Genomic DNA, 25,526 nt, shown 5'->3' on the forward strand with positions numbered 1-25,526 from the left:
GGCATAACTGTTGGCTAGTGAAAGTATGCCATTTAAGGTAAAAAGTCTTGGGATTGTAACTTACTATTGTTTTGAGTTTAGAATACAGAGATCATTGTCAAAATTGTCTTGAAGGTAATATTAGGAAACAAGATGTGCTGTGTTCTAGGAACTTTTAAAAGTAGATATCTGTACGTGTGAAAAAGTTTTGGGAATCACTGGAGCATGGCCTAGATAGGATCCTCCTGACTCTATTTACCATTGCAGTATTTCCTTTCTGAAAAGGAAAATCCCCACCTGCTTAATCCTGAGCCAACACCTCGTAACTAGATGATGTGTTTTCAAATGTGACTCATGCCTTGAATTAAACAGAGCTAAAGATATTTTCCCTTCTGTTATGATATGATGTTATTATAACTATATCCCTCTTTTTCCTTTTATAGCAAATTTCTATAATCAAGAAGCCTTGTAAGTAAAATACTAAATCTATTTAATAATAGATTGATGCTGAATTATCTCTGAATTTTAATAGGATGCAAGTTTGCATAGCTTACAATTTTAACCTATATTTGTTATTAAACAATAATGTAGGGAAGATATCCTCCTGAGAGGGAAATGATTACACAAAATAATATGACAAAGATATAATGTGATAATTTTCTAATTAAATTTTGAGAAAAGCAATAGGTTTAGTCTATTTTCCCAAGAACTATGAACAGATGTCTACGATTGGCTTCCAAAACTCATCTATCTTGGAAATTCAGGCTTTGAGCATGTATTGGTCATAAATTCTAAAAATTGGATTTTATATATAATTTGTATGGATAAAGGTAAAGAAAGTGAAAATTTTCCCATTGGAGACCTTAATCTTTGTCTTCATAAGGGTTCAAATAAGACAACATCCAAGGCACATGGCTCCCCAAAGAGCCTGGGCCAGGGTTTTGAGAAAAATGACTACCTCCCCACTTGCGTCCCCCTTTCCATACCTGTGTACTTTCCATGCTCCATTTGCTAATATCCCTTAGTTTTGGTTTGCTTTGGCTATATGATTTTCTTTCCCCATGCTCCTCATTCCCCTATCTCTGGTTCCCTTTGTGGTCTCCTTTGACTTGCTTTTGGTTGTGTTGCAATGGCTGCTCATTTCTTTTAGCACTCAACCATCATGCCTGAATCATTCAGGGGATGTTCTCCTTTCCCAGTTATCGTAACTGTAGTATGTCCCTCAAAGGGACTAAGAGTGACAATTTGAGGTGGGAAAATAGACTTCCATCAACCAGGTTTCCTGCCCCCTTTCCTTCTGTCTCAACCTACCATCATTCTGGGACAAGTTTTTCATGTGTTCTATCTCCTTTTATCAGATCCTCCACCCCCCGTATACTGGCCTGTGCACATGCCACTTGGTTGAGGGAGTAGGCTGCTGGAACTCTGTGGTATGATATCTTTAACTCTCTCTCCCCAAGGGTGGGAGGTCTCACTTTGTCTCCACTTCTTTTGGCCACCAGGAAATTTTCTATCCTCCTAGTAATCTATCTTTGGGCTTCTCTAGCCCTGACTTGGTCCATAGGTGCTCTACTGCTTTGGTCAACAAAACAATGCTATCTGTTGTGGTTTCCCCTTGGTCTGCAGTGAATGACTCAGGGGTTTCCTGGAACAAATGGAAGGGATGTGAAAAATTACTTTACTAACAACTTTGATTTTCTTGAGTTTTCTCATTATAAGAGGAGGCTGGAATAACTGACCTGGGAATCACAATTAGCCAAGCTGGAAGCAGACTGAAAATCACTTAAGTTTGACATACCACAGAAACTTTTCAGAATTCACTTGCTAAATTCAAAATACCCTCCACTGTGCTGGTGACCACAGCACTAACTTAAATTGGTTCATACCAGCTCAAAGGGACAGAAATAGCACAAATATCTTAGTTCTTGGACCTTAAGGACTTTTAAGCTTGAACTTCTTCCTTATTCCCTGTAGGAGTCTCTAAACCAAGGGATGGTGGCAGTAATTGATTGGCCCATGACATGGCCTTTCCCACCCAGCTTTGAAGTTTTTATAGCATTTTCTGAAAGAACATATTGTTGAATTCAAATTTCTAATCTTCTATCAGTTTCCACCCTATAGGTAAATTCATCCCATACACATTCTAAATTATAACTATTGTTATATATTTCCCTCCTTCATATTTTCCCTCATTGTCCTTCTCATCCTATTTCTACCCCTCCCCTCTCCTCTACTTTAAATTTTTATTTATAATTTCTTTCAACCCTTTGATATCTGTACTGTCTGTATCTAGAGTGCATTCAAGAATAGGCCCAGATTTTTCTCTCATCTAGGTCAAGACTAAAATTTGTAATTGTTTTTCTTCACCATTTGAAATAGGAAATTGACAGTAATGAAATGCATATTGTAGCTATGTGACTTTATATATCGCACAGAGACCACACTTTTTAACCACTGTGTCAGTTTCATTTTGTCCCTAAAGCAACTAACCCTTCCCCATAATAAAAATCCCTAATGAAATCCTATAGAATAAGGATCTGTTAGATGATTATAAAACACATATACCATAGGTTATTGAAAGGAGAAACACCTATGCTGTAGGTCTAAGTGATCAATTGACATAAAGAACATACATTTAATGAAGAACAATTATTTTCATGACATTTAAGTTAAAAAAAAATCTTATAGGCATTAAAAGCTAATGAATCTTTAATTTCAATATGTCCAGTGTTGTGGTGATAACTATTTAGTAGTTTACTTAATTAGTAGCTAAGCTGAAGATTTTTCATTAATTGAGGAGCAGTAGAAATATTCTAATATAAACCAGTTATATCATCACAAAATCTAGTGAGATATATTTTTTTATTTACATTGGTCCTTGATTGCTTGTAAAATGGAAACAATTCTTGTTATAACCTCAACCACTATACACTCCCTCTGCCCAAAACCATCACTTTTGAAGCTTAGAAGCAAGTCCAAATATCACATTACTCAGTATTAATTATCTAGCATAATAGTCTTTTACTTATGACTATGTAAAGTGACTCCATGCATATATTAGAAAAAAAATACAACCCTGACCATGCTTTTCTAAGGTTTAAACAAGGTCAATACTTTTTCCCACATCTTTTTCATGTGTTCCCCATTCTCTAACATAGTTTGCTTTTCATTGAATAGGTAAAATAATACAAAAATGAAAAATCCTCAGGAGCAGGATTCTTGAGCATACCTTCCTAATATGTCATCTCTGCCACACTTAATTAGAAAATATAGTATTATTAACTACTTACTGGGTTAAAATTTTCTTATCAAATTTTGTGTTAAACATCTGGCTTCATACAAAATTTCTGATAGGGAAGATCAAGTCATGCCCTAGTGAATTTATTTTCTATTCTTCTTTAATTTTATTTTTTCTTAACTGTTCACATTTATTTATGGTAATAATTTGGAACATTTACCAGTATTACACCGATATGGAACTAAATTGTTGATTATGATGAAGCACAATTTGCAAAGCACAATAAAATTAAATCAATGAATCACTGAGTCTCTATTGAACACATTATGTGTCAGGTAATGTACTACATGTAGCAAAGATAATAGAGGAAAAACCCTTCCTTTCAAAAGCATTATATTCTATACAGTGAAGTAACATGTACAATTATATGTAAAATATATACAAAATAAGTATGAAGTAATGTTGGGGACTGCTAGATTAGGTAATGCCTTATATAAGAAAGAAATGACATATAAGCTCTGTGTCTCAAATGATAAGCCACTAACTTTCTTCTACTCTATTGCTCCTGACTGACAATATTATTCTTTTGTGATTCTTTTTGGAGGGCTGATTCAGAAGCGTAGTCATTGAGCAATGAAGCCAATCAGGTGTTGGCTCTAAGATGTATTGTTTCAGATAAGTTAATTATTAATCTGCCTTTGGATGCCCTCTTTCTTATATGTCACTGAAGGCCAAGTTTTAATTCTTTCATGAGCATAATATTTGGCAAATTCAATGAATATAAGTGGCCGCTTGGGCCCAAACTCTGACAAATGCAGTTAGTTGCCTAGGCAACTTCAAAACTAAGTACATACGATCTGTGATATTTGATTGTTAATGTTCAATATTAATGAATCTTTCATTTCACCATTTCTTGCTCTTGTGTTACATTTAATAACTCTAGAATAAATTCTCAGGGGTGGAACCATTATGGTAGAATAAAAGCAGGGACTTGCCTGAGCTCTCCCCCAAATTCATTGAAACTCCTGTAAAAATGGCTCTAAACACATTCTAGAGCTACAGAATCCACAAAATGACAGAGTGAAAAAGTCTTCAACACAAGACAACCTGGGTGGTTGGTGGGACGGGTCTAGCACACTGTGTCGGAAGCAGAGCACAACCCAGCATGGGCTGCACTGGGCAGAGTAGGCTGGAGGAGACCAGGCCTAAGGGCAGGCACTGAATCACTGGCAGCTTTCATGGTTTCCAGACTTCTCAACACACAAAAGCCAAAGACAATTAGTAGATCAGTGAGAAACCATGGTTGGACCTAGGTGAGAAAAGAGCCCCAACTAGCTCCAGCCTCAGAGCAAGGGAGATAGCTGCAGCAGCAGCAGCAGAAGTAGCTGTGGTGGCAGCAGAGGCAGTGACTGCTTCTGGAGCTTCATGCACACATGCAGTGGGTTCATCAAGTAGTTAATCAGAATGCAAGTGTGGGGATCTCTTTACTGGCATTGAGGCAAGATTCACTTTCTTTGCACTGCTTGGATCTGGGTCATAGTCCTGGGCGGTGGTCCTGGAGTGAGGAGAATCACTAGTGCAGCAGAGTTTGTGGTGGCTGTGGAGAGAGAGTCCTCCTAGCAGTTTCAAGGCAGAAACTAGTGCTTGAGGTCATTCACAGTCCAGAGCCAGGCCCAGAGAGGAGTAAATACGTTTCCTTGGATTACACCACCTCAGAAGAACTGAAAATTTACGGGTGCCAAGAAGTAGCTTAGGAAAACATTTAAACAAAAGCTTAGAAGCTTGGGACAGAGCACTATCTATGCTGGAAGAAGAGTCATACCTTGACAAAGAGCTCAAAAGTCAATAATTGGCTGGCAAATTGAGCAGACAGCATAAAAACTCAGAATATAAAATCTTACTTTAGTGACAAAGAAGATCAATGCCTACAGCCAGAAGGAGATAACAAAGTCAAAAATCCTACATCCAAAGCCTCCAAGAAAACAAATGCATTGACCTCAGGCCATGGAAGAGCTCAAAAAAGGATTTTGAAAATCAAGTAAGAGAAATAGAGGAAAAATTGAGAAAAGAAATGAGAGTGATGCAAGAAAATCATGAAAAATGAGTCAACACCTTGCTAAAGGAGACCTAAAAAAATATGGAAGAAAATAATGCCTTAAAAAATAGATTTGCCCAAATGGCAAAAGAGGTCCAAACAGCTAATGAGGAGAAGAATGCCTTAAGAAACAGAATTTGCCAAATGCAAAATGTGGCCCAAAAGCTCACTGAAGAAAATAATTCCTTAAAAATTAAAATGGAGCAAATGGAAGCTAATGACTTCATGAGAAATCAAGAAATTATAAAACAAAATAAAACAATGAAAAAATGGAAGACAATGTGAAATATCTCATTGGAAAAACAAAGGACCTCGAGAATATATCCAAGAAAGAAAATTTAAAAATTATTTGAAATTATTTGAAAGCCATAATCAAAAATAAAAAAGATCCTAGACAACATCTTTCAAGAAATTGTGAAGGAAAACTGCCCTTACACTTTAGAACCAGAGGGGAAAATGGAAATTGAAAGAATCCACCTATCACTTCTTGAAAAAGATCCCCAGAAGAAAACTTCTAGGGATATTGTACCCAAATTCCAGAGTTCCCAGGATGAGGGGAATATATTGAAAGCAGCTAGAAAGAAACAGTTCAAGTATTGTGGAAACACTATCAGGATAACACAAAATCTAGCCGCTTCTACATTGAGGGATTAAAGGGCTTGTAATATGATATTGTGGAGGTCAAAGGAGCTAGGATTAAAAGCAACAATCACTTACCCAGCAAAACTGAGTATAATACTTCAGGGTAAAAATGCCCTTACACTGAAATAGAGGACTTTCATGAATTCTTGATGAAAAGACCAGAGCTGAACAGAAAATCTGACTTTCAAATACAAGAATCAAGAGAAGCATGAAAAGATAAACTAGAAAGAGATCTAATAAGGGACTTAATAAATTTGAACTGTTTATATTCCTTCAAGGAAAAATGATATTTGTAACTCATGAGACTTTTCTCACTATTAAGGTAGTTGAAGAGAATATAAATACCTACATATGTACATACATACATACATACACATAGGTACATACATACATATACACATGTGTGTATATATGTATATGTGTATAAGTATATATGTATATGTGTATATGTATATATGTGTGTGTGCATATATATGTATATATGTATACATAGATAGATAGATAGATAGATAGATAGATAGATAGATAGATAGATAGATGGAGGACACAGGATGAAAGGATGATATCTAAAAAATAAAATTAAAGGGTGAAAAAGGAATATATAGGGAGAAGGAGGAAGGGAGAGTTAGAATAGTGTAAATTATCTCACACAAAAGCGTTGAGAAAAACCTGTTACAATAGAGGGAATGAGGAGGGAAGTGACAAGGAATGAGACAACCTTATCCTCATTGAATTTGGCTTAAGGAGAGTATAACATACACACTCAACTTGGTATCTTACCTACAGGAAAGTAGGGAGTGAAAGGGATATGAGGGATGATAAAAGGGAAGATAGATTGGGGGATGGGGTAGTCAGAAGCAAACACTTTTGAAAAGGGATTGTGTCAAAGGGGAAAATTGAATAAATGAGGGACAGGAGAGAATGGAGGGAAATATAGCTAGTCAATTTCACAACATGACTATTTTGGGAATGTTTTGAATAACAACTCATGTATAACCTATATTGAATTTCTTGACTTCTCAATGGGCATGGTGTAGGGAGGGAAGAAGTGAGAGAATTTGGGACTCAAACTTTTAAAAACAAATGTTAAAAATTGGTTTTTTTACATGCAACTGGGAAATAAGATATACAGGCAATGGGGTATAGAAATCCATCTTGCCCTACAAGTAAGTAAGGGGGGAGTGTATAAGGGGAAGGAATGGGGTGATAGAAGGGAGGGCAGACCAGGGAAAGTGGCAATCAGAATATATGCCAATTTGGGGTGGGGGGAGGTGAGAGATGAGGTTAAAATTTGTAACTCAAAATCTTGTGGAAATGAATTTTTGAAAACTAAAATTGAATTAATCTTCAAAAGATAAAGCAGGTCCTCTTATACATTTTCTAGGTAGAAGTCTTGGGTTATATATGATATTTCCGTGTTTCATGAATATTTTAACTTCAAGATTGTATTTACATTTTCCCCTGGCATTTTTATTTTGACATTCTGACAGAAAAAAATTAAAGTCAACATTTTGTTCTATCAATACGATGAGTTCATCAAAATATTTTAAAAAGGCTTTCTCTTCAGTTGTCTGGAAGTTGCTTGGTTCTTCTTCGGAAGCTAAGGCCGCGTTGGGGTGACCCCTCACTTCAGCCAGCGACTGGCAGCACTACAAACAAGTCACCTCATCCATCCGCTGAAATGGCCATCTCCGAGCTCACTTGCATCTACTTTGCCCTCATCCTTCACGACGATGAGGTTATGGTCACGGAGAATAAAAACGATGCCCTCATTAAAGCAGCAGATGTAAATGTTGAACCATTCTGGCCTGGATTATTTGCAAAGGCCCTGTCCAATGTAAACATTGCAAGCCTCATCTGCAATGTAGGAGTTGGTGGACCTGCCCCAGCAGCTGGTGGTGTTGACCCTGCTGAAGGGGCTTCTCCTGCTAGCACAGCTGCCCCAGCTGAGGAGAAGAAGAAAGAGGAAGCAATAAAAGAAGCATCCGAGGAGTCTGATGATGACATGGGCTTTGGTCTGTTTGACTAGATATTTTTTGTAACATTAAATAAAAAGCTTGACTCAACTAAAAAAAATATTTTAAAAGGTAAAATTACAATGAAGATAACAAGAGTGAAGATAGATATAAATGTATATTAGCACATTTGTGAGTCAGCACAATCTAAGTTGTAGAAGGTAGATGAAATCAAAGTGGCTATGTGTCCATTTTAGATTTTTTAGGAATAGGCTTTACAAACCATCTACATCAGGTAATGGCAGATTAGCTAATTATAGTAGCATTACAATGCTGTGAATTTTAAGTCAATTTTAACAACAACCACAAAAGAGGGTCAACTTGAATTCATCTAGTCCAGAACTAACAGTTGTAGAAATAGAAAGTTCTTTTAAAAATGTGGATGAAATGCAAGAAGCTAGAAATAATTTAATAAACCTTTGCTCAATATATTAAGGTGAAACTTCTTTGTGGAGCTTGAATTCTACTAAGTAGACATTGAGGTCCTTTTCAGGTCTAGATTCTATGATACCATGAATAAATTTCAATTTTGGCCCCATTTCCCTGTCCCTAATCAATGGAAGGTAAATGAACACTTTACTGGGTAGTCATAGGATCAAAGGAGTTTGAGCAGCCACAAAATTTTAAAATAATATATTTCAATCACTTCATTTTACTAACTGAGACACAGATAAAGCATGTAAAATACTCAACTTTCCTTAATAAAATTCATTTAATAAGCTGGAATGCAGACTTAAGTTCTTTCATTCCAAATTCAGTGTTCTTTCTATATCACCATACATTTTCTTTCCTCTTTAATTTAATTTTTGTGTCTTGAAATGGAAAAAAAAAAACAAAAAGGAAAACAAACAAACAAACAAAACCTTTAACTTCTGTGATCCTAAATGGAAAAAAAAACATTTAAAAAGTATTTCATATTTCTACCTCTGGCACTGATTAGTCATCTCAGCTTATTCATTTCTAAAAGGAAACTAATTGCTATCATTTATATAGTTCTTCAGGGTTTACAAAGTAATACACACATATACATACATACACACATGCATATGTACACACATATAATATCACACTGGATCATCACTAGAACACTGTTAAGTCCTATTATCATCCACATATTAAAAATAAATAAACTAAGGCCGAGAGGAGCCAAGTAACTTTCCTAAGAGGAACTACTAAATATCTAAAACATTATTCAAACCTGTGTCTTTCTTATTCTTAATCCAATGCATTGTGATGCCTACTATCCTCTTAATTAGTAACAACTACAATAAGTATATCACAAAATTATTTTGAGGATCAGATATGATCTTACATACATATATACAAACATACATCTATATCTATACATGTGTGCATGGATATAGAGATAATGAGACAGTGAGACACACACAAAGAAAGTGCTTCACAAATGTTACAGTGCCATACATCAACATTTGTTTTTCCAATGGCATTTGATTCTCAAATAGCCTTTTCCTACTCTGCAGTTATTCCCTCTTTCCTTTTCTTCAACATCTTCTGTTCTTCCTCTTCCTATTCCTCTTCTTCCTCTTCCAGCAGCTGACCTAGCCCTACTTCAGCACAGGCCCAAGCAGGCTTGCAGACATCCTCCAGCTACTATACTTCCCCCTACTTCAATGCAATCCCAGGCAAATAGGAATCCTCCAGCAGCTGAACCTCCCAGTGCTTCAGCATAACTCAGGGGAAATGCAGAAAACCCCTGCCTGACCTCAGCCCGTTCCAGACACCACCACCAGGACCCCAGTTCAGCACCAGGTAAGCTGCCAAACCCCTAGAGTGCCCAGCTGCCAGCACCTGAAAAGCCAACACACAAAACCAGTAACCAGGCCCCCAACATAAGAAGCTTGGTTCAATGTTCCCTGAACTTCAGGAAAAGAGCTTTACTTTAAAAGCCAGGAAATAGGCAAACATCTTGAGGAGGAAGCAGGAAGGAATAATGACAATAGAGAATTATTATGCTGACAGAGAAGATCAAAATACAAACTCAGAAGTAGACACTGTCAATATACCTATATCTGAATATACCTGTACTGAAGGGAAATATGCATTGTATTTATAGGGCAATAATTCAAGCCCCCAAATCCTTCTTGGAAGATGTCAAAAAGGATTTTAAGTCAAATAAAAGAGGTAAAAGAAAAATTGGGAAAAATGAGAGGTATGCAAGAGTCAACAGCTGAAAAAGGAAGGATAAAAACTGACTGAAGAAAACAATTATTGCATAAATACAAGTAGCTAATTGAGAAAAAAGCAGCAGGTCCAAAAATCCACTTAAGAGAAGAACTCCTTAAAATGTAGAATTGGCCAAATGGAAAGGGAGAACCAAAAATATCACTGAAGAAAATAATTCCTTAAAAATTAGATTGGGCAAGTGGAAGACAATGACTCTATGAGACATCAAGAATCAATCAAACAAAATCAAAAGAATGAAAAAAATAGAAGAAAATATAAAATATATCACTGGAAAAATAACTGACCTGGATAGTAGATCCAGGAGATGTAATTTAAGAATTATTGCTCTACCTGAAAGCCCTGATTAAAAAATAAATAAATAAAAAAGAGCTTGGACAACGTCTTTGAAGAAATCATCAAGGAAAACTAACCTGAGGTCCTAGAATCAGAGGATAAAATAGTTATTAAAAAATCCAATGATCACCTCCTGGAAGAAATTCCAAATTGAGAAAAACAAAAGAATATTGTAGCCAAATTCCAGAATTATCAGATTAAAAAGAAAATACTGCAAGCAGCCAGTAAAGTAATAATTTAAATATTAGTGAGGATTACACAGGGTCTAGAAGATTCTACATTAAAAGCTCAGAGGGCTTGGAGTATGATATTCAGGAAGGCAAAACAACTTGGATTACAACCAAGGATCAACTACCTAGCAAAATTAAGCATAACCTTTCAGGAGAGTAAATGAACAATTCTATGAAATAGGGGACTTTTAAACCTTCCTTATGAAAAGACCAGAGCTCAACAGAAAATCTGATCTGCAAATACAAGGCTCAAAAGAGGCAAAAAAATTAAACAGGAAATAAAAATGTTATTTAATAAGGGTAAACTGTTTACATCACTGCATAGGAAGATGATACTTGTAACTTCTGAAAACTGTGTCTTTATTATTACATTTAGAAGAGGTATACATAGACAGAGGGTATGCGTATAAGTTGACTTTCATATGATGATGAAAAATAATTAAGGGGTGAGAAAAAATATTGTTCTGGGAGAAAAGGAGGAGAGAGAAAAGGACAAATTACAACAGTGAAGAGGCACAAAGAGAAAATAACATATTTACTCACTTGGGCATAGAAATCTCTTTTACCCTCTATCAAGTAGGAAAGGGAAAGGGGAAAGAAAAAGGAAGGGGTAAATAGAACTGAAGGCAAAAGGGGGGAAGAAATAGCAAGGGAAAGTGGAAAGAAAATGAAAATATGCTGATAGAAGAGACCGGAGATTGAGGGAGGTGGTGGAGAAAAGCAAAATACTAGTGAGAAGAGAAATGGGGAAAAGGCAGGAGAAAAGCATAAATTGGGGAAAAATAGGACAGAGAGAAAGACAAAGTTAGCAATCATAACTGTGAATGTGAATGGGATGAACTCTTCCATAAAATGGAAGGAGACCAGATTAAAAACCATAATTATACAATATTTTCTTTACAACAACAACAAAAAAAACATACTTGAAGTGGACACATGGCCACAGGATAGAGGTAAAAGACTGGAGCAGATTATATGATGCTTGTTGCTGAAGTAAAAAAAAAAAAAAAATAGGTAGCCATCCCTGATCTCAGACAAAGCAAAAGCAAAAACAGATTTGTTAAAAGAGATGAAGAAAGAAACCACATCCTGCTAAAAGGTACCATAGACAATGAAGTAATATGTAATAACAGGCCATTGGAAACTAAATAATTTGATCTTAAAGAATGAGCTGGACAAACAACAAATCACAGAAACAATCAATCACTTCATTCAAGAGAATGAAAGTACTGAGACAACAAACCAAAACTTGTGGGATTAAGCCAAAGCAGTTCTTAAGGGAAATTTTATCTCTCTAAATGCTAATATAAATAAAATAGAAAAAGAGGAGCCCAGTGAATTGGGCATGCAACTAAAAAAGCTAGAAAATGAATGAATTAGAAATCCCCAATTAAATACCAAATTAGAAATTCTCAAAATCAAATGAGAGATGAATAAATTTGAAATTAAGAGAACTGCTAAACTAATAAATGAAACTAAGAACTGGTGTAATACATAAAAACAAAGAAATAAATAAACTTTGATTAATTTGACTAAAAAAAGCAAAGAAGGTAACCAAATTACCAGTATCAAAAATGAAAAGACTGAATTCACTAACAATGAAGAGGAAATTAAAACAATAATGAGGACATATTTTGCCCAGCTGTATGCCAATAATTCTGACAATCTCAGTGAAATGGATGAATACTTAAAAAATATACATTACCCAGATTAATGGAAGAGGAAATAAAATACTTAAATAGCTCCATTTCATAAAAGCAAATAAATTGAACAAGTCATCAATGAACTCCCTAAGAAAAAAAATCACTAAGGCCAGACAGATTTACAAGTAAACGTTACCAAACATTTAAAAAACAATTAATACCAATATTATGTAAATTATTTGGTAGAATAGGCAAAGAAGGATTCCTTCCAAATTCTTTTTATGATACAAATATGGTGCTGATACCAAAAACATGAAGAACTAAAACAGAGAAAGAAAAGTGTAGACCAATCAACCTAATGAAAACAGAAGCATACATTTTAACTGACATATTAGCAAAGAGATAACTACAACTTATTATTAGGATAATAGACTAAGACCAGGTGAGAGTTTTACTAGAAATGCGGGGCTGGTCCAATATTATTAAAACTATTAGCATAATTGATCTTATCAATAGCACCATGAGCAAAAATCGTATGATTATCTCAATAGATGCAGTAAAACCTTTTGAAAAAAAAATACAGTACTCATGCCTGTTTAAAAAAAAACACAGTAGGAAACACAGGATTAGATGCAGTCTGCCTTAAAGTCATGAGTAGCATCTATCTAAAACCATCAGCATGCATCATATGTAGTGGGGATAAGCTAAAAGCATTTCCAATCAGATCAGAGGTGAAACAAGGATGTCCATTACCCCACTGTAATTTAATATTGTAATAGAAATTTTAGCTTTAGCCATAAGTGAAGAAAAAAAGAACTGAAGGGATTAGTATTAACGATGAATTAAAAAGCTACCACTTTGCAGAAAATTTTATTGTATATGTAGAGAATCAGTTAAAAGCCTAATTGAAATAATTAACTGCTTTAGCAAAGGTGCAGGGTATAAAATAAACCCACATAAATAGTTGGCATTTCTACGTACTACTAACAAAGCATAGCAGCAAGAGATATGAAGAGCAATTCAATTTAAAGTATTTTTAGACAACATAAAATATCGGGGAGTCTACTTGCTAAGATAAGCCAAGGGACTACATGAACAATATTGTAGAACACTTTTCACACAAATAAAGTCATATCTAAATAACTGGAAAAATATGAATTGGTCATGAATAGGCCAAGCTAATGAAACAAAAATGACAGTTCTACCTAAATTTATTTATTTAATACCATACCAATCAGACTGCCAAAATAATTTATAGAGCTAAGAAAAAAATAACAAAATTAATCTGCAAGGAAATAAAAGGTCTAGAATATCGAGGAAAAACTGAAAAGATATGCAAGGGAAAGTTGCTTTGCCATACCATATCTAAAACTTTAATATAAAGCAGAAATCATCAAATATACTTGGTACTAGTTAAGAAATAGATTGGTGGATCAGGGCAAAAACTGTTGGGAAAACTGGAAAATTGTATCGGAGAAACTAGACATAGACCAGCATCTTATACCTCATTCCAAAATAAGGTCAAAATGAGTACATGTTTTACATATAAAGATGACATTATAAGCAAATTACTATAGCAAGGCATAGTTTACCTGTCAGATCTATGGAGAATGGAAATAAGACATAGATAAAATTATGAAATGCAAAATGGATAATTTGATTACATTAAATTAAAAAAAAGTTTTTGCACAAAACCAATGAAAACAAAAGTAGAAGGGAAGCAGAAATCTGTGAAATATTTTTTACATAGTCTATGTCTGATAAAGGCCTCATTTCTAAAATATGTAGAGAACTCAGTCAACTTTATAAGAATACACATTGTTTTCCAGTTAATAAATGGTAAAAGTATATGAACAGGCATTTTTCATATGAAAAATTAAAGTTATCTATAGTCATTAAAAACTACTGCTAATTAGATAAATGCAAATAAAAACAGTTTAGAACTATCTTATTTTATAACCCAAAGTGCTATAAAAGGAGATCATAAAATGGGAAAAGGACCCACATATACAAAATTATTTGTAGCAGTTCTTTTTGTGGTGGTCAAGACTTGGAAATTGAGGGAATGTCCATCAAGTGGGTAATGGATATACATATTGTGGTATATAAATGTAATGGAATACTATTTTTTTATAAAAGATGATGAGCAGCCAGACTTCAGGAAAACTTTGAAGGACTTATATGAATGGATACTAAGTGGAGTGACCAGAACCAAGAGAATATTGTATATAGTAATAGCAATATTATGTGATGATCAACTTTGATAGACTTAGCTCTTCTCTGCAATGCTAGGACCTAAGCCAATTTCAAAAAACATAAAACAAAAAACAACAACAAAAAAAACCAAAAACCTAGTGATGGAACATGCTACCCATATCCAGAGAATGAACTATGGAGTCTGAATGCAGATTGAAGCATACTATTTGCTTTCTTTTTTGTTGTTGTTTCATTTTATTTATTCTCTCTCTTGGTTTTTCCCTTTGGATCTAATACTTCTTTATATGACTAATGTGGAAATATGTTTAATAAGATTGTACAAACTTAGCCTACTTCATTGCATGCCATCTTGTGGGGAGGTACTTGAAGGAGGGGGAGAAAATTTAAGACTCTAAATCTTATAGAAGTCACTGTTGAAAACTGAAAAAAGAAATAAATATTTTAAAAGGAGTATTTTAAAATACTTAAATATTTGTTGAAATGAACAGATAATTATAACAACATCTTTAATACGAGCCTGTTCATTAATTACTTCTTACTAAATGAATAGATATTATTATCATATAGGCAGGTATGGATATCAAAAGAACATCATAATGATATCTTGTAACTTCTTTTTTTATTATTCCATAACTTATTATTTAATATTTTTTTTAGTTTTCAGCATTGATTTCCAAAAGATTTTGAGTTACAAATTTTCTCTCCATTTCTACCCTCTCTCCCACTCCAAGATGGCATATATTTGGATTGCTCCATGCCCCAGTCAGCCCTCTCTTCTGTCATCCTGCTCCCTTCCCCCCACCCATTTTCCCTTTACTTTCTTGTAGTGCAAGATTGTATATCTTATTTCCTAGTTGCATGCAAAAAAACCTTTTTTTCAGCATCTTCTTTATAAACTTTAAATTCCAAATTCTCTGCCCTCTTCCCTCACCACTTACTCTCTCTAATAAGGCAAGCAATTCAACATAGGCCACATATGTATCGTTATGCAAAACACTCCCTTAAATAGTCATGTTGTGAAAGACTAACTATATTTCCTTCGTCCTATCTTGTCCCTCACTTGCTGAATTTTGTCCCTTGACCCTGTCCCTTTTCAAAAGTGTTTGCTTTTGATTACTTCTTCCTCTTTTCTGACTTCCATTTTATAGTCTCTCCATTCTTATCCCCTTCCCCCTACTTTACTTTTTTAATAATTTATATTTTATTAATTGATGATGTAAAACAGTTAATTTCCTTAAATGTTATTTAAATTATATTTTAGTAAAAGAAATGCTATTGAATATGTTTCACTATATTTTGAAATCTTGGTTCCACACTTTGCAAGCTGCTGGTCAGGTGATTAAGTTCAGTTTACTTCAATACTTGCTTTTAATGGCAATCCACTAAAAAGGGTATCTCACAAAGATTGTCTTGTACACCCCATTTTGAAAACTGCTGTTCTAAAGAAATTACAGATTTAGAACTGGAAAGGACCCTAGAGGTTAGCTAGTCTAGTTGTCTCATTTTACGAAGATGGCTAACTGGTTTGTTTAAAGCCACATTCCTGATTCTAAATAAAGGGCTTTCCCACTGTAACACATTGTCTCCTTTCCATTTGTCTCTATAAATTTAATCTCATTTAATCTCAATCAATGTTCTAGTCTATCAAAACTTTTTTTAATCTATTTATTTAATTTATTTAATATATTTAGTTTTCAGCATTGATTTTCACAAGAGTTTGAATTACAAATTTTCTCCCCATTTCTACCCTCCCACCCACTCCAAGATGGTATATATTCTGCTGCCCCATTCTCCAGTCAGCCCTCCCTCCTGTCACCCCACTCCACTCTCATCCCCTTTTCCCTTCCTTTCTCGTAAGGCAAGATAAATTTCTATGCCCCATTGCCTGTGTACTTTATTTCCTATTTGTATGCAAAAACTTTTTTTTTGAACACGTATTTTTAAAACTTTAAGTTCCAAATTCTCTCCCCTCTTCCCTCCCCACTTACCCTCCCTAAGAAGGCAAGCAATTCAACATAGGCCACATGTGTATCATTGTGTAAAACCCTTCCACAATACTCATGTTGTGAAAGACTAACAATATTTTGCTCCTTCCTAACCTATCCCCCTTTATTGAATTTTCTCCCTTGACCATCTCTCTTTTCAAAAGTGTTTGTTTTTGATTACTTCCTCCCCCATCTACCCTCCCTTCTATTATTCCGCTTTTTTGTCTCCTCCCTCCTTCTTTCCTGTGGGGTAAGATACCCAATTGAGTGTGGATGTTATTCCCTCCTCAGGTCAAATCCAATGAAAGTGAGATTCACTCATTCCCCCTCACCTGCCCCCTCTTCCCTTCCCACAAAACTGCTTTTTCTTGCCACTTTTATGTGAGATATTTTACCCCATTCTATCTCTCCCTATCTCCCTCTCTCAATTTATTCCTCTCTCATCCCTTAATTTGATTCTAGTTTTTTAGATATCATACCTTCATATTCAACTCACCCTGTGCCATCTATCTATCTATCTATGTATCTATGTATCTATCTATCTATCTATCTATCTATCTATCTATCTATCTATCTCTATCTCTATATCCACATCTAAACCTGTATTTGTATCTATCTATCTATCTATCTATCTATCTATTTATCTCTATCTCTATATCTATATCCACATCTAAACCTGTATCTGTATCTATCTATCTATCTATCTATCTATCTATCTATCTATCTATCTACCTATTTGTCTATTCCCTTCTGAGGTCTCATGAATCATATACATCATCTTCCCATGTAGGAATGTAAACAAAACAGTTCAACTTCAGTAAGTCCCTTGTGATTCCTCTTTCTTGTTTACCTTTTCATGCTTCTCTTGATTCTTGTGATACTCAGTTTTGCTGGGTAGGTTATTCTTGGTTTTAATCCTAGCTCCATTGACCTCCAGAATATCATATTCCAAGGCCTTCCATCCCTTAATGTAGAAGCTGCTAGATCTTCTGTTATTCTGATTGTGTTTCCCTAGTACTCAAATTGTTTCTTCCTGGCTGCCAGCAGTATTTTCTCCTTGATCTGAGAACTTTGGAATTTGGTGACAATACTCCTAGGTCTTTTCTTTTTGGGATCTTTTCCAGGAGGCAATTGCTGGATTCTTTCAATTCTAGAAAAGCAGGGCAATTCCCCTTGATAATTTCTTGAAAGATGATGTCTAGACCTCTTTTTTTGATCATGGTTTTCAAATAGTCCAGTAATTTTTAAATTATCTCTCCTGGACCTACTTTCCATGTCAGTGGTTTTTCCAATGAGATATTTTCACGTTGTCTTCAACTTTTTTGTTCCTTTGTCTCTGTTTTATAATATATTGATTTCTCATAAAAGTCACCAGCTTCTACTTGCTCCAATCTAATTTTTCAGGTAGTGTTTCCTTCAGTGGTCTTTTGGACCTCCTTTTCCATTTGGCTAATTCTGCCTTTCAAGGCATTCTTCTCCTCATTGGCTTTTTGGAGCTCTTTTGCCATTTGAGTTAGTCTATTTTTAAGGTGTTATTTTCTTCAGTATTTTTTGGGTCTCCTTTAGCAAGTCATTGACTTGTTTTTCATGGTTTTCTCACATTATTTTCACTTCTCTTCCCAATTTTTCCCCTAATTCTCTAACTTGCTTTTCCAAATCCTTTCTGAGCTCTTCCATGGTCTGAGACCAATTTATGTATTTCTTGGAGGCTTTTGATATAGGCTCTTTGACTTTGTTGAGTTTTTCTGGATGTATGTTTTGGCATTCTTTGTCACCAAAGAAAGATTCCAGAGTCTGAGTCTGAATCTGAGTCCATTTTCACTGCCTGTTCATGTTCCTAGCCAACTTCTTGACACTTGAGTTTTTTGTCTGGGTATGACGGCTTGTAGAGTACAGAGTATTTGTTCTGAGCTTGAAGGGATGCGCTGTTGTTTTCCAAGGTATTTCTATACAGTAAGCTCTGCTCTGCCAGTGCTCCTCCTCCCCCAATACCCACCAACCTGTACCTGACTCAGATCTTCAGCAGTCTCTGTACTCACACTCTGATCTGCCACTTAATTCCTCCCACCGGGTGGGCCTGGGGCCAGAAGCAACTGCAGCCATAGTACTGTCCTGAGAGCTGCACTGCCCCTGCTGTCCCCTGGGGCGGTGGCCAAACCATGATCTCCTTTCACACAGTTCCCCACAGCTTTTCCCACTAACCTTCTCTGTGGTCTTTGGTGTTTGTGGGTTGAGAAGTCTGGTAACTGCCACAGCTCACTGATTCAGGATGCTGGGGTCTGTTCCGCTGGGCTCCTTCTCTGGTTGGTCCAGGTGCAGCTCACACTTGGCTCTGCTCCTCTCTGCTCCCAGGTCCATGTGTGATAGACCTTAGCCAGTGACCATCCATGCTGTCCTGGTCTGAAGCCCTGCTTCCCTCTGTTATTTCGTGGGTTCGGTAGTTTTAGAATTTGTTCAGAGCCATATTTATAGGATTTTGGAGGGACTGGGGTGGAGGGTGGGGGAAGCGCAGGCAAGTCCCAATTTTCCAGCCACCATCTTACCCTTCCCCCTACTTTCATGTGGGGTAAATTACCCAATTGAGTGTGTATGTTATTGCCTCCTCAGGTCAAATCCTATGAGAGCAAGATTCACTCATTCCCATTTACCTGCCCCCTCTTCCCTTCCAACAGACTGCTTTTTCTTGATACTTTTATGTGAGATAATTTACCCCATTCTATCTTTCCCTTTCTCCTTCTGTCTGTATATTCCTCTCTCATCCCTTAATTTTATATATTGTTTTTAGATATCATCCCTTCATATTCAACTTACCCTGTGCCCTCTGTTTATATACATATATATTCCCTTCAACTACTCTAATACTGAGAAAGGTCTCATGCATTACACACATCACCTTTCCATGTAGGAATGTAAGCAAAACCATTACACTTTAGTAAATTCCTTATGTTTTCTCTTTCTTGTTTACCTTTTCATGCTTTTCTTGATTCCTGTGTTTGAAAGTCAAACTTTCTATTCAGCTTTGGTCTTTTCACTGAGAAAGCTTGAAAGTCCTCTATTTTATTGAAAATCCATATTTTGCCTTGGAGCAGTATACTCAGTTTTGCTGGGTAGGTGATTCTTGATTATAATCCTAACTCCTTTGACCAATGGAATATCATATTACAAGCCCTTCGATCCCTTAATGTGGAAGTCACTAGATCTTGTGTTATCCTAATAGTGTTTCCACAATAATCAAATTGTTTCACTCTGGCTGCTTGCAGTATTTTATTCTTAATTGGGAACTCTGGAATTTGTCATTTTCTTTTGGGGATCTTTTTCAAATGGTGATCAGTGGATTCTTTCAATTTCTATTTTACCCTCTGGCTCTAGAATATCAGGGTAATTTTCCTTGATAATTGCTTGAAAGATGAAATCTAAGCTCTTTTTATGATCATGGCTTTCAGGTAGACGTCTTTTTTCATTTGGCTATTTTTGCCATTCAAGGTATTCTTCTCCTCATTGGCTTTTTGGAGCTCTTTTGCCATTTTAATTAGTCTATTTTTAAGGTGTTATTTTCTTCAGTATCTTTTGGGTCTCCTTTAGCAAGTCATTGACTTTTTTCATGATTTTCTCACATCACTCTAATTTTCTTCCCAATTTTCCATCTACTTCTCTTACTTGCTTTTCCAAATCCTTTTTGATCTCTTCCATGGCCTGAGACCAGTTCATATTTTTTCTTGGAGACTTTTGATGTAGGGTCTTTGACTTTGTTGACTTCTTCTGGATGTATGTATTGGTCTTCTTTGTCACCAAAAAGAATGATTCCAAAGTCTGAGTCTGAATATGAGAATGTTTATGCTGCCTGTTCATGTTCCCAGCCAACTATTTGACCCTTGAGCTTTTTATCAGTGTATGATGGCTTGTAGAGTAGAGAGTACTTTTTCCCAAGCTTAAGGGGCTGTGCTGCTGTTTTCAGAGCTATATATACACAGCAAACTCTGCCACACCAGCTCTCCTCCTCCTCCAAGAACTGCCAACCTGGAACATGACCCAGATCCAAGCAGGATTAGTACACCCACTGTGATCCATTGCTTAATTCCTCCCACACCATGGGCCTGGGACCAGAAGCAACTGCAGCTGGAGCGCTGGAAGCAGCCCTAGAGCTGCACAACCCCAGAGCTACGGCCAACTGTGTACTCTTTTCACTCTAGCAGTTTTTCCACTAACCTTCTCTGTTGTCTTTGGTGTTTGTGGGTTGAGACGTCTGGTTACTGCCACAACTAAATGATTCAGGTCCCTACCGCCTGTGTGCTTGGCTCCCAGTCTGGTGGGTCCTGGCACTGTCTGTGCTTGGCTGTGCTCCCCTCCACTCCCAGCTCCATGAGATAGAGTCTTCCCAGCAATCATCCAGGCTCTCCTAGGCTGGAGCCCTGCTTCCCTATGCCATTTCATGGGTTCTGTAATACTAAAATTTGTGTAGAGTCATTTTTTACAGGTGTTTGGAGGGGCCTGCAGGAAAGCTTAAGTAGGTCCCTGATTTCCAGCCACTATCTTGGCACTGCCCCCTTGTCTTGTAACTTCTACCTGCACAATGCCTTGTAACCATCTCCTCTACAAAACTATTTTATAACCTAGGTTTTCAAAGATCTTGCTATTCTTTTTAGTCCCATCTACAAACACTGCCTGATTATACTCAGCAGGAAGGGTTTTGGCTATTATTTTAATTCTTTGTATTTAGATATCCAATAAGTGCATAACACAATGACTGTACACTTAAAAAAGCTTTATAATGTTTATTTTTTATATTTTTCATTTTTAATTTTGTTTGGTTGATTCTTTTTTATTCTTTTTTTATTTTTTTTTAATATTTTCAGTTTTCAGCATTGATTTTCACAAGAGTTTGAATTACAAATTTTCTCTCCACATCCGGGACCATAACTCAGATTTGAGAAGGCACTGCACTCCAGCTTGGATCTGTCACTTAATTCCTCCCACCAGGGGGGCTTGGGGTTGAAGCAACTGCAGCTGTAGTTCTGTAGCTGTACCACCCCCGCTTCCCTTGGGGTGGTGGCCAAACAGCAAACTCCTTTCACTCTGTCCCCACAGCTTTCCCCACTTACCTTCTCTGTTGTCTTTGGCTTTTGGGGGGTTGAGAAGTCTGGTAACTGCCACAGCTCACTGATTCTGGTCACTAGGGCCTATTTCACCTGGCTCCTGCTCAGCTTTGTTCTGGGCAGAGCTCATTCTGGACTCTGCTCTGCTCCACTTCCAGCTCTTTTTGATAGATTTTACCTAGCGACCACCCAGGCTGTCCTGGACTGGAGCCCTGCTTCTCTCTGCTGTTTCATGGGTTGTTCAGTTCTATAATTTGTTTAGAGCCATTTTATAGTTGTTTGCAGGGTCCTGGGGGAGAGCTTTAGGCTAGTCGCTGCTTTCCAGCCACCGTCTTGGCTCCACCCTCTAATGATTACTTTGTTGACTAATGGTCCCATTATAATGCATGGAAAGTGGGACTTTTTGTTTTGCCCTTTTTCTCCTTTTTTTTTCCTTTTTAAAATTTTTAGTTTACAACACTCAGTTCTACATAATTTTGAGTTCCAGATTTTCTTCCCCTCTTCCCCCTCCCTCCCCAAGATGGCATTGAATCTGATATATCTTCTACATGTAACTTTGCATTCAACTTATTTACACACTAGTCAAGTTGTGAAGAAGAATTATGACCAACGGAATTAATCATGAGAAAGAAGGAACAGAACCAAAGAAAAACCCAAAACAAAAACAAAAAAGAGGAAAAAAGGGGAAAAAAGGCAAGCATAAAGTGTTCTTCAGTTTGCATTCATACTTCATAGTTCTTTCTGTGGATGTAGATAGCATTCTCCATCATGAGTCCTTTGGTGTTATCTTTGCATCTTGCCTTGCAGGGAAGAGCAAAGTCTATCAGGGTTAGTCCTCACAGAATCCATATATCTGTGGTTGTGTATAATGTTCTCCTTGTTCTTCTCTGCTCACTCAGCATTATATCATGAAGGTATAGAGAAGAATAAGTGGCTTGAATTAGCAAGTTTTGATGAAACTTCAGATCCAGACCAGGAAGAGATGGAGGTGGTTGTAGCTTCTGCATCAGATAACAGTGGAGGGGATCTAGAGAGTGAAGAGGAAGTGAGACCCAAGAGGCAGATGGCTAAGTGCAGCACAGCCTGGAACAAAAAAAGTGGATTTGTTTCAGACTCAGAGACTGACGTTGGTGGCTCTGATGCAGAATTTGAACCAGATACCAAGGAAGAAGGGAGCAGTGATGAAGCAAGCACTGGAATGGGTGAAAGTGATAGTGACATGGACAGACCTATCAAAGCTGCCCCGAAATGAAAGAGGGGAACTGTTGGGACCAGCTGCCTCAAGAGGGAAAGCTTGGGTGGTCGTGCTCCTAATGTACCCAAAAGAATAGTAGGTGTTTTCTCAGAAACTAAGAACACATTGAGTGTTCCACAGAACTTTGAGTCTCAAGCCCAAGTTAGTGGAGTTGGTGATGGGAATTGTGGTTCTACTCAGTGGTACCATGAAATCCTAGAATGGTTAAATGATGGAAAGAGGAAAGATGCATGCAGGAGGTGACCAGATCATCCTGATTATGACCCAAACACTGTCCACATCCCTGAAGATTTCCTTAACATCTGCACTCCAAGAATGAGAAGGTGGTGGCAGAACAACTCTCAGAACTTTGACCTAGTAATCTTCTATAAAGTGGGGAAGTTCTATGAGCTATACCACATGGATGCAATCATTGGAGTCAATGAGCTGGGGCTGGTGTTTATGAAATGCAGTTGTGCCCATTCCAGTTTCCCAGAAATTGCATTTGGTACATATTCAGATTCCTTAGTTCAGAAGGGTTATAAAATTGCTCGAGTTGAACAGGCAGAGCCACCCGAGATGATGTAAGTTTGCTGCCAAAAGTTGGCTCACATATCCAGATTTGACAGGGTGGTATGGTGAGAGATATGCAGAATTATTACCAAGGGAACACAGACTTACAGTGTGCTGGATGGTGAACCTCCTGAAAGCAACAATAAATATCTACTGTGAGTCAAAGGAAAAGAGTTGGAAGCTTCTGGTCACATGTGTTTGTATGGTGTTTGCTTTATTGCCACCTCTGTAGGCAAGTTTTACATGGGTCAATTTTCAGATGACCAACATTGCACCTGACTTAGGACTTTGGTGGCACATTGCCCTCCTACACAAATACTGTTTGAGAAGGGAAATCTCTCTGCAGAAACAAGGAAGGTCCTCAAGGGTTCTTTATATTCTTCCATTCAGGAAAGTCTGACACCAGGCTCCCAGTTTTGGGATGCAGCTTATACCTTGAGAACATTCCTTGAAGAAGGATACTTTAAAGAAAAGCTAAATGTGGCCGATGGGCTGGTGTTGCCCCCTGTGCTTAAAAGCATGACATCAGAATCTGGCATTAACTTAACACCTAATGAGAAGAGTGAGCTGGCACTGTCTGCTCTGGGTGGTTGTGTCTTCTACCTCAAAAATGCCTTACAGATTATGAGCTTTTGTCTATAGCCAACTTGGAAGAATACATTCCTGTTGATACTGATATGGTGAAAGCTGTGAAGCCTGGTGCTATCTTTGCTAAGAGAGAATGTCAATTGATGCTAGATGCTGTGACCCTGAGCAACCTGGAGATTCTTCACAAAGTAGTAAATGGCTCAACTGAAGGAATGCTGTTAGAGAGGTTTGATACTTGCTGTACACCCTTTGGGAAGCAGCTCCTAAAGCAGTGGCTCTGTGCTCCACTTTGTAACCCATCCTCAACCAATGATTTAGATGCAGGGGAAGATCTCATGGCTGTGCTTGACAAAACTAGTGAAGTAGTTGACCTGAAGAAACTTTGAGACCATGACAGGATGTTGAACAAGGTTCATAGAGAGGCTCTCCACTGAAAAGTCAGAACCACCCAGATAGCAGAGCTATAATGTAGGAAGAAACCACTTGTAGCAAAAAAAAAGGTTGATTTCTTGTCCACTCTGGAAGGATTGAAAGTGATGTGCAAAATTATTGGTATTATGGAATAAGGGGAAGATAATTTCAAGTCTAAAATCCTTAAGCATATACTCTGGACCCAAAAATCAGGGGGTCGTTTCCCTGACTTGACCAGAGAACTGATCTGGTGGGATACAGCCTTTGACCATGAAAAAGCTGGAAAGCCTGGAATTTATACTTCATGTAGTGTTAATTCTGAATAGTAGACAGATATTTCAGTGCAAAATTTCAAAAAATGGATTAATCTATGTGGATAATCTTGCAATTATTCAGTTCAAAATTCCAACGTCTACAGTTTTCATCAATTGTTGAGACCAAATATTATTCATAATTTTGTGATTGACTATCTGGTAATGAACATCTATTTACATTGGTAAGCTAGACCTTCAGAAGAAAAATAAATAAAGCCCTTTATGGGTGTAAAAACAATGCGCTTGCACAAGGCCAGTAACACAAGCACACAGCTGTAATGCTAGCACAGGTTCTTTGATTCTTTGATCTGCTTTTCTAAGCAAAGCAAGTCTAAGGTTTACAATCTCACTTTCATTAAATATACATATATAATTAACTTATTTCAGGGGAAAAAGTCAGCACTGTGAACTTCAGAGAAAACACAAACAGAAATTACAATCAGAATTATATAAGCAGAGCAAATAACACAAATCAGCAGACAGGGCTTCTGTCTGTCCATAGCAATACATACATAATTACCAGAGAGAGAAGCACCAACATCTGGGTTTCCAAAGCAAGGGTGCTCCTTAACAACTCCCAAGAGTCTCATCTGGCCAAGTCACAGGAATGCTCTTCCAATGAGTGAGCCCCCAGCAACATGCTAATCTCAGAGTATAAGTACACCTCTTGAACAGGTCAGAGAGCATCACAAGCATGTGAGGCAATCTCACATAACTTTGGCTCTCCT

The 25,526-nt window shown here is 36.9% G+C and overlaps 1 protein-coding gene and 1 pseudogene across 1 annotated transcript; both read left to right on the plus strand.

The window, feature by feature from the left end:
* The first annotated feature begins 7,635 nt into the window (after window positions 1-7,635).
* On the plus strand, window positions 7,636-7,983 carry LOC118835862 (60S acidic ribosomal protein P1-like). The gene has a single exon (XM_036743146.1). It carries the CDS (start codon window positions 7,636-7,638, stop codon window positions 7,981-7,983), a length of 348 nt encoding a protein of 115 aa, XP_036599041.1.
* A 4,860-nt stretch (window positions 7,984-12,843) lies between these two features.
* LOC118835867 lies at window positions 12,844-24,810 on the plus strand (annotated as a pseudogene).
* Window positions 24,811-25,526: the final 716 nt, after the last annotated feature.

The sequence above is a fragment of the Trichosurus vulpecula genome, chromosome 1, assembly GCF_011100635.1.
Source record: "Trichosurus vulpecula isolate mTriVul1 chromosome 1, mTriVul1.pri, whole genome shotgun sequence".
Classification (NCBI taxonomy): domain Eukaryota; kingdom Metazoa; phylum Chordata; class Mammalia; order Diprotodontia; family Phalangeridae; genus Trichosurus; species Trichosurus vulpecula.